The 10,813-nt window shown below is 32.4% G+C and overlaps 2 protein-coding genes across 2 annotated transcripts; one reads left to right on the top strand and one right to left on the bottom strand.

Annotated features, from left to right (window-relative positions):
- Nucleotides 1-1,733: 1,733 nt before the first annotated feature.
- Nucleotides 1,734-3,380, top strand: LOC110801099 (uncharacterized). Its single transcript, XM_022006417.2, has one exon. The coding sequence runs from the start codon at nucleotides 1,734-1,736 to the stop codon at nucleotides 3,378-3,380; it is 1,647 nt and encodes a 548-aa protein (XP_021862109.1).
- Nucleotides 3,381-5,626: 2,246 nt separating this feature from the next.
- Nucleotides 5,627-6,909, bottom strand: LOC110801107 (uncharacterized). The gene is made up of 2 exons (XM_056827829.1): nucleotides 6,696-6,909; nucleotides 5,627-6,036 (listed from the first exon to the last, which is right to left on the bottom strand). Exons 1-2 carry the CDS (start codon nucleotides 6,792-6,794, stop codon nucleotides 5,818-5,820), a joined length of 318 nt encoding a protein of 105 aa, XP_056683807.1. The 5' UTR covers nucleotides 6,795-6,909; the 3' UTR covers nucleotides 5,627-5,817.
- Between the last annotated feature and the right edge of the window lie 3,904 nt (nucleotides 6,910-10,813).

Here is a 10,813-nt window from a genome sequence, read left to right as displayed (position 1 = left end):
TTCACTATTACTCCCTTCTTTCTAAATGATCTTTGCGCTTACTATTTGTTCGAGAATTAAGGAACTTTAATATATATGTGATGGTGGAGTAACAAATGGGAAAATGAGAGACAATTGTCCAACAATATGAGTGGGTGAAAATTAATAATTAAAGTATTGTGTATGGTAAGTTATGTTGGACTCACATAATAAAATATTGCAAGTTGTATGTTGTAATAGGCCAAATGAGGGTATAAATATAAAATTTATATGCTAAAAATGAAATACGGGGTAAAATAGATTGTAAAAAACTTTCAGAAACAGACTAAAACGAAAAAAGTAAAAAACTTTTAGGAATGGAGGTAGTATATTGTTATAAAAAATACTTGGGTAAAAGACTTTTAGGAATAGAGGTAGTATATTGTTATAAAAATATTGTTTAGGCTTTTGTTTGTTCATGTCTCTTTCGGTAGATTTGTTGAATAAAATGCAAAGTTGATGTATTGAAATTTATTTACACTAATACAAACCTGGTCCATGCTAACTTAGCGTGGACCAGGGCAACGGAGTAATTTTTATGGGTAACATATGTAACTGTCATGTGACAGATAATTTGTAATTTAAATAGTAATTATATGCGTATTACAGTAACTATGTGTTTTAAAGAGTTACTATGTGTTTTGAAGAGTTTTAATGCGATTTGTGTCTAGCCCACTTTATATACGTTTTAAACTTTTTTATTTTTCAAAATTTCAGATCTACATTCTGTTCATTCTCTTTCATTTTCTCTCTCTTCATTTTCTCTCTATGCTTTTCAAATTTTAGCCCAAATTTCTAGGTTTTGTTCGATTTTTTTCGTAATTATCTTATAATTCTTATGATTGGATCTATTTGATGAGAAAAAATTGGAGGAAGTAGTAGATCAAGAAGGAGGTTCGTCGTTGCCGAAATCAAATCGAAGAATTTGCGCTCGCCTACAAATCTTCGCAAGAATTTTTAGAGATCACATCTCGGTTTGTTGTTTTTTAAAGAATTTTAAGTCTATTTTTATTTAAAATTGAAAATATTTGTTGTTTTGAAGAAATTAATGTTTGTGTTTTACCGAAGTATCGTTTTCACTTCGCGAACTCGATCAGTGACTTCACGATTTTAAATAGTAACTATATGAGTAATACAGTAACTATATGGTTTAAAGAGGTACTCCCTCCATTTCTAAATGTTGTATCCATTTGGAATCTTGGGGGGTTTTTAAGAAAAATAGAATCTTGGTTTGTATGGGTATAAGTGTAATGATTGGGTGTAAGAGAAATGATTGTGTGTAAGAATGTGTAAGAGATTCTTTTTTAAAGATTAAAGTAAGGAGAGAGAAAATATTAAAGAATTATGGGAAAGGGGATATTTTCATTTAATTAATCAAAAATCAGAAAAAATCTGATTGAAGTGGGGACCAAAGTACATGAGGTGGATTTATTTCATCCAATGAGATTACAGCAACAGAAAAAAACGGAGGGAAGACTTCCCAAATTGGGAAAGTCCACTTCCCTTTTTACACTTCCCTCCAAAAACAGAAATTTAGCAAAAAGTTTTCCCTCCAAACTTTTTCCCTCCAAACTTTATACATTTACCACCCTTTATAAATAGGGGACAATTTCTACCCAAAAATCCTCATAAATTCCAACTGTTTTAATATCAGTTACAACAACAAAAAACCAAAGGCAATAAATGCACTACAATTAATCAGCAAGGGGACATTAATGGCTTCAGATCAAGAGGAGGACGAGTTCCTCGGTTTTTCCGATGATGAAGGAGACGGCACGAACTCTGATTCAGATTATGATGATGATGAGGCAACCCAAAATGCTGTAAGTGAAGTAAATGCTCATCAAATAGGGGACTTTGAGCAAAATCAACAATTGCCAGATCTGAATGAAGTGGGACAAGAATATGCACAAGAATGTGAAGTGGGACCACAACATACATCAGGTATATCAGATAACCACTCAGTTCCATTTTTGTTTGATTTGAACATGCCAACACAACAAGAGTTCCCACCATCTCCAATTCATCAAACAGAAACAGAGCAAAATCATCATAAGCCTAGAACCCCAAGGATTAACAATGAATTAAGGTTGGAAATCTTGTTGTTCCTTCTCTTAAGAAAAGAAAAGCATTCAGATGAACTCATTCATGGGACAAATAGGCAGGCTGTTATAAAGTTTGGTTACACAAGGAAGACAATTAGACTAATATGGCAGAGAGCATTGGCACATAAGGCAGCCATGGATTCGTATTTCTATGATAGCAAATATCACAACTGTGGGAGGAAGAGAATTCAAGTAACATATGAGTCTATAGCCTCCATAGCCATGGGGGATAGAACAACCATTATTGATCTAGCAAGGATGCTCAACTTGAGTCCCACAACAGTTTGGAGAATGGTGAAAAGAAAACAGATAAAACCACATTCAAGTCCATTGAATCCAGGCATTTCAGAAGAATGCAAGATGGCAAGGATGAAGTGGGTACTTGGTCTCTTAATGGACTACTCAATACCAAATGATCCCACATATTACAGCATGTATGATTTCATTCACATCGATGAGAAATGGTTCTATCTTACACAAAAAAGTCAAAGAGTTTATTTAGCAAACAATGAACCATTTCCACACAGGAAGGGAAAATCAAGAACTAAGATTCCAAAGTTCATGTTTATGGCAGCAGTAGCAAGGCCAAGGTGGGGACAAAATGGGCAGTGTGAGTGGGATGGGAAACTTGGTATATTTCCATTCACAGATGCAGTGGCAGCAAAGAGAACATCCAAAAACAGAGTCAAGGGGACAATTGAGACTAAACCAATCAAGTCAGTGAATCAGATTGCAACTAGGGCCATGCTAATCAACTACCTAATCCCAGCAATTAAAGAGAAATGGCCACCACATGAGGGGGAAAGGGTGATATACATCATTCAAGACAATGCAAAGGCACACATTTTGCAAAATGATCAAGAATGGCAGCAACATTACAAGCAAGATGGCTTCACATTGATATTGACTCAGCAGCCAGCAAACAGTCCAGATTGTAACATATTAGACTTGGGGTTCTTTAGGTCCATTCAATCACTAATGCACAAAAAGATGCCTAAAACAGTTGAAGATTTAAGTGGTGCTGTGACTGAGGCATATAATGAACTGCATGCAAAGACTCTATCTAATGTGTGGATGTCACTTCAATATGTTGGAAATGAAATTTTGAAACACAAGGGGGACAATGACTACCAACTCCCACACAACAAGAAAAAGATTTTAGAAGATGAGGGGAATCTGCCAGAACAAGTTAAGGCCCCAAGGTGGGCTGTGAATGAATGCAAACAACTTGTTGATGAATGGAGAGCAAATCAGTGAAGTATAGAGCAAGAACGAGAGATTACTTTTTGTGTTTTGGGAACATGTTTTAAAAGTTACAAGAACAAACAGAATGTCACTTTTGTAAGCTTGAATGAAAGCATCACATGTATTTAAAATATTTTGGAAGCAACATATCAACTGGAAGAATGAATGAATCAATTTATTGTTGTTAATCTTTATTTTTTGTTCATCATACTCACATATTTGTAGTTATTCATGTACATTGCATATTAACATATTATTTCAGGATTATTCAAAATCATAAGGGAACATGTACATTGCATATTAACATATGATTTCAGGATAAGTCAAAATCATAAGGCAACAATGCACAAGGCAACATGAACAAGACAGCATCAACAAGGCAACAATAACTAGGCAGCAATGCACAAGGCAACAATAACTAGGTTATCACAATCATAGTTTAGTTTTTGTTCATCATAATCACAATCATGTTTATTATTTCTAGTTGTAATTGAAACACAAAACATCAATTGAATGAGTCAGCCATTCCTTAAACCATTAAGGGGACAACTTTATGTTTTCAAGGCAACACATGAATTCATTTTCAAGCCAAGGCAAAGCATGGGGACATGTTGTTCTCAGTTTGTATGTGTTCATCATCATTGAATCCTAAACTTTAATATCCTCCTCCCAAAATGGAGTGAATGACTAACACAAACAGAAATGGGAAAGGAAAGTCACTCCATTTGACAGAGGATACTAAAAGTGTAGGAAACTCAGGACATGCAAAATCACAACTCTAAACACATCGGCTTCAAAATGGAAAGAATGAATATCACATCATTTTCAGATGGAATTTATTCCCATTTTGAAACCGATGCGTCAAAAGATGTAATATTCGAGTTACTAAATCATTTCATCATTGAACAACTCAAAAAAACAAGGCATCTCAGAATGTCCCCAAGCATCCCTCACACAAACCCCATCCACCAACACTTAGCTCCTAAGAAGCATTATTCATGCTAATGGCGCATGAGTGTTAATGGAATATAGGGTTTGAGTGTCAGCAAATGAAGACTCATCATAGATGACTCAAAACAAATAACAAGGCAGCAATGGACAAGGCACAACAATCTCAGTTAGGTTGATTTACAGCATATATGTAGTATGTTTCCAAATTTTAACAATGACCAAACTCACACATGGGACATTAGCAAACATTAGGGTTCCAATCTCAGAGTTGTTGAATAGCATCATTGATCTATTGTATCAATATTTTCTCAACTTTAACATCCTTTTGCCGAACGGAATGATTGATATTCACTACTGATCATGTGAAATGACAATCACTCCATTCGACAAAAGGAGTTAAAGGACAAGTATTGAAACATAAATCTCAGGATATCAACCTTTAACATCATTGATTATCATTAACACCACAATCAAACATGTTGTTTAAGTGTCATGGTGGTCCTTCCAAAGGGAATTGACAAATTGTGAACTATCGCATTGGATATTTAAAAATAAGTCAATCCCCTTTGAAGGACCACCTAACTAACAAAAGTAAAACATGCATGACATCAAAATTCATCTCAGATGTCCCCAAGCATCATTGAAACAAATTCAACCTACACACACTTAGCGCCTGAGAAGCATCATCACTGATACTAATGGCAGCACGAGTGAGTGTAGGTAACTTGAATTGTTTCTCAACATATGAAAGACTCATCATCGATGTAACATACAAAGGCACTTTTGGGGACAACTAACCTTTAAGTAAACAAGACATGAATTGCCTCCCCGGTCTAATGCCAGTTTATATGTGACGGATTCAATTTCATTGATTCCTAAGACATTAAAACTGGCAAAAGATCGGAAAGCCAAAACAAATCATGTTAAATTTGGTCTCAGATGTCCCCAAGCTTCATTGAACCACACCATGTTCACAAACCATTAGCACACAAAAGCCTCATACAGCCTACGGCTGGCTGCTAATGGCGCACTGTGGTTTATGAAACATGGATAGTTTCTCAGCACTGAAAGACTCATCATAGACCTCATTCAAACCCTAACATCACAGACCAAGCATTCAGGAAAGACAAACAATAAGAGGGGACTTTAATGAAACTGTTTTTTTCCAATCACATGTTAAAATTTTATTCATAAACCCATCCCATATGCTTTCACCTCTCAAGGCAACACATCACCCCTCTCAAGGCAACACTAATCAACCAGCAAACATATCACAGTTTCAACAGGCAACATTATTAAATCAGCAAGCACACAAGGCAACATTCATCAATCAACAAGGCAACATTCATCAATCAACAAGGCAACATGTTTCAAGCAACAAGGCAATAATAGAGGACATGAATACACTCCAAACCCTATCACATCATCAACAAAACAACAACACCCCTTGCCAACAACAGATCACAGTTGTTGGCTACTCCACCTTATGTCTCCACAGCTAACCAGCAATCCAAATATAATTAAAAGAGGGTTTATAGAAGACACACTTATCTCTAAGCATCATCAACACCCTTAGGTGGCTTTTTTTTTTTATTTCATCTTCCTTCACGTTTGGGGACGAAACCGAACATTGCCCATCAGAAACCTCTGGACCAGCAGTTGTGTTCTCACACTCACCCACATAGTATAGGTCGAATGAATCAGAGTGATTGGGTTCCTTGCAATCAAGAGGGGACATAAAATATGTTTAATATATTTCACATCAACTTAACAAGATCAAAGAACAACATCATCAAAGTAATCATGGAATTGAACATCCAAATCAACCAAAACAGACCAACATTCATGGTATTCAACATGCAATTTAAATAAACTCATAAAAATCGAGAAAAATCAAGGGATCTCTAACATGCAACTCATGAACTTCATCATTTAACCAAAAAAATCAAGGGATCTCTGACATGCAATTCGAAAATTTATCATTTAACAAAATAAATCAAGGGATCTCTGACAGGCAATTAGAAAACTTCATCATTTAACAAAAATTATCAACGAATCTCTGACATGCAATTCGAAAACTTCATCATTTAACACAAAAATCAAACATTTTTGGGACATGCATGATGAAAAAAAATGAACCAATGTTAAATCTAAAACAATTCACAAAAATCATCAACAAATGAAAAAAAATCATTAAAATTCACAAAAAATCACAAAAAATCAGAACATGCAGAGTAACCCTAATTTTATTAGAAAACCTACGTTTCAACCAAAAATCACAGATTTTCTCCAAGAAACACAAAAAATCCCAAAAACAGAGTAAACCCTAATTAACTCGAAAAATCAGGAAAAAACCCCCAAAATAAGGAAATATACCTCATCAGATTCGTCTCCTCCAAAGAATCTCAGATCTGCTGGTGTGGGGACTCGATCGTCGTATTTGGACTCCACCTCTTCACCAGGCTCCACTTCCATTTTCTCAAACCAAGCTTTGAGATAATTTCGGGTACTCGTGTTCTCCTTCTGGGCCAACCTCAAATTATTCAGATACTCGCCAGAATACGAGTGCTCGTTGTTGGGACAAATGCATTTCGAGCCTCAATCACAGTTTGAGTCAGGAATTCGTTGCCCAGAAGTACCAACCGAATAAGTCGGAAGATATTTGGAGGAAGAGGATCCCATTAAGAAATTAATAAAACCCTAATAAAACTCCGATTTTATCCCCAAAAAAATTTCCCCAGAGAATCGATTACCAACCGGGATTTGGGACGACAAAGGGGACAAAACTAGAGGGGATCTCACCGGAATGTCGTTCCGGTTAAAGTTTGAGAACAATTTTGAGCGAAAACCCCAAAGATCTGAGAGATCTCACCAAAAAAACGAAGAACAGGGGCGGAGAAGGTTAGGGTTTTTAGAGAAACAGAGAGATTTCTTGAGGAGAGAGAGGGAGACAGGAGGAGAGAGGGATCCGAAGAGAATGAGGAGAGAGAGGGTGAGAGGGACGGGTTATAAGGAGAGAGAGGTGAGAGTGACGTTAGGGTTTTATTAATTTAATAAGGGAGGTGGGTGGGTTAAATGAATAAAATATTATGGGTGGGGAAAATTAGGTGGGAATATGGGTAGATTCTTTAGGTTTTTTGGTTATTAGATTGAAATATAAGGGTATTTTAGGAAAAAAAGTATGTCCAAAAATGGAAAGATTCTAAGTGGATACAACATTATGAAACGACTAAAAAGGAAACGGATACAACAAAAAGAAACGGAGGGAGTACTATGTAATTTTAATGGTTACTATATGTGTACAATAGTTACTATATTATTTTAATGGTTACTATATGTGTACAACAGTTACTATATGTGTATAATAGTTATTATTTTGTTGAGTGATTCGAAATTTTTGTTGTTTTGTTGAAATTAAGGTTAGTGTTTCACATAATTAGTATATAAATGATATAGTCACCTTTAATTTATGTTGCGAATTAGTGTTTTTAATAGTCATTGGAATGTTCGTTGTGTTTATGTTAGTAGTAGTTTTTAGAGTAACTATACTCTTTTAAAAAGTTACTATAACTTTAAAACAGTAACTATGTGTTTAAAATAGTCACTATATTTTTTAGAAAGTTATTATAAGTTTAAAACAGTAACTATGTGTTTAAAATAGTTATTATGTTATGAACAGTTTATAGTGACTTTTGATAAATAATAGTTACTATACGATTACATTATGTACTATGTTATTTAGAGTATGTATTTGTCCGCTTCTTAGATAGTGACTATATGATTATAATGGTTACTATATGTGTTCAATAGTTACTATATTTTAATAATAGTCACTATATGTTTTATATAGTTACTATATGGTTTATATAGTTACTATATATTTGATATTTGTATAAGAAAATAATATGAAGTATCAATCACATGTTATTCCAGGTTCTAAAGTTGCACTATCTAGTGACGAATCTCCAAAAATACTTTACAATATCATTTGTATAAGAAGAAATAATGCCTTAAATTTAGAAAAAAGAGACAAAGCTGTGAACTTTAAGAATTGATGCAGCAAAGCACAAGAGGTAGAAATAGTGTTTGTTGTTTGGGTGAAATTAGGGTTAGTGTTTCATATAGTTAGTATATAAATGATATAGTTACCTTTAATTTATGTTGCGAAATAATGTTTTTAATAGTCATTGGAATATTCATTGTGTTTATGTTAGTAGTAGTTTTTAGAGTAACTATATTTTTAAAAATGTTACTATAACTTTAAAACAGTAACTATGTGTTTAAAATAGTTACTATATTTTTTAGAAAGTTATTATAAATTTAAAACAATAACTATGTGTTTAAGATAGTTACTATGTTAAGAACAGTTTATAGTGAATTTTTGATATATAATAGTTACTATACGATTACATTATGTAATATGTTATTTCGAGTATATTTTTGTCTGCTTCTTAGATAGTGACTATATGATTATAATGGTTACTATATTTGTACAATAGTTACTATATTATAATAATAGTCACTATATGTTAAGCTAGTTATTGTGTGATTATAATGGTTACTATATGTGTACAATAGTTACTATATTATTATATTAGTTACTATATGTTTGAAATAGGTACTATGTTTATTTTATCATGATGTGTTACCATATGTTTATTTTCTTCAATAGTTACTATATTATTTATATAGTTACTATATTATTTATATAGTTACTATATGTTTGAAATAGATATTATGTTTATTTTATCATGACTTGTTACCATATGTTTATTTTCTTTAATAGTTATTGTACGTTTTATATAGTTACTATATTTTTGAAATAGGTACTATGTTAGTTTATTATGTTATGTGCATGTTTTTATGTTATCTATATTTTTAATGATATAGTTACTGTATTATGGATAGAGTTACTATATTATTATCACATCAACTATGTGGGCAACTCTGTGAATAAATGACCATCAATAATATTTATAGGTACTATATCTTGTATTATAGTAACTATATGTTTGGTATAGTTTTTTATGTATATTATAATGTTCTTTTCATGGTCTTTGTTGTCTTCTATGTTACTAGTAATAAGAGTTACTATGTTATGATCACAACAACTATATGATCATAACAATAACTATATCTACAACCTTACTCGTATATGACTATCATTAATATTAAGAGTTACTATATCATGTATAATAGTAACTATATAATTTTAATAGTTATTATCTTATCATTATGTTCTTTTTATGAACTTTCTTTGTACTCCATGTTATTATTAATAAAAGTGACTATATTATTTTGACAGTAACTATATGACTATAACAATAACAATAACTATATATGCAATTCTGCAAGTATTTTACCATCGTTAATTGTAAGAGTTACTATATGATGCATAATAGAAACTACACGTTTTACATAGTTATTATGTTATTTTTTCATATTTAAATGTTAAATTATTAACTTAGTTTAAATATTATTGATTCAGAAATACAAAGATGATGCACCCAGAATTGAAATCGTGCAAAGAATAAATTCTGCAAGGAAAACAAAAGCAGGAGGAGAAGAAGAAAATCCTGACAACAATGGAAACCAAGAACGTGGTAGAGGAAGGACATGATGTGTTGGTGGAAAAAAGAGACGTGGTCCACGTGGACGTGTCGATTAGTATTTTTTAGTTCAAAAAACATTTGAGTTTAACATGGTTTATTTAATAGATGCAAAGAATTAGAATGTCGTAGCTAAAACAACTAACCAAGTAGTTAATGTTTTCTTTATTATTGTTCAAGAGTTATAATTACTGTTACTTTTGATATAGTTACTCTTTTATATTTCAGTAATTATGTGATATATAATAGAAAAAATTACTATATGACCTCTAAACCATCTATATCATATTGTTTATTTTTATAATATAGTAATTGTTTTACCGTTAAAGTTATTTTTCTATATAATATATTTAATCTTTGGATAGAATACTTGTTCTCATCGAAATTACTATATTATTATTTATTTCATAGTTACTATTCTGAAAATATAGTTACTTTACAGAACCTATAGTTTCTATAATTTACTTTTTTTTGTCTGCAAGAATGAATATATATAGTAGTAATTGTTTTACAGTTAAAATTACTTTTCTATATGATATAGTTACTCTTTGAATAGAATAGTTATTCTTATCATTATTATGTTCATAGTTATTCTGGAGATATAGTTACTTTACAGAACCTACAGTTTCTATAATTACTCACTGTTAAAATTACCTAATTACCCTAGTCCATGGTAATCTTATGGTGGACCGGGTCCATGCAAGTGGAATCGATTGAAATTTCATATTATTGTAAGTTTTTATTTTATTTTATTTTATTATTATGATCTAACCTATCGTATTTGATTTATCTATTATGATATGCTTGCGTAGGACACGATGGGGAGGAGTAATGTATCTCGAGATTTGTTGCCTCCCCAGTTGATGAATGCTAGCAAGTCTCAAA

This window comes from Spinacia oleracea, chromosome 4 (assembly GCF_020520425.1).
Source record: "Spinacia oleracea cultivar Varoflay chromosome 4, BTI_SOV_V1, whole genome shotgun sequence".
NCBI classification, from domain to species: Eukaryota; Viridiplantae; Streptophyta; class Magnoliopsida; order Caryophyllales; family Amaranthaceae; genus Spinacia; species Spinacia oleracea.
This window is presented reverse-complemented; position numbering and strand designations above follow the sequence as displayed.

Excerpts from the sequence above, each read along its gene's own strand:
- LOC110801107 (XM_056827829.1), bottom strand. The coding sequence starts at position 6,794 with ATGGAAGTGGAGCCTGGTGAAGAGGTGGAGTCCAAATACGACGATCGA. Across the intron at positions 6,037-6,695 it reads GAGGAGACGAATCTGATGAG|GAACCCAATCACTCTGATTC; the intron begins GTATATTTCCTT and ends CTTGATTGCAAG.
- LOC110801099 (XM_022006417.2), top strand. The coding sequence starts at position 1,734 with ATGGCTTCAGATCAAGAGGAGGACGAGTTCCTCGGTTTTTCCGATGAT.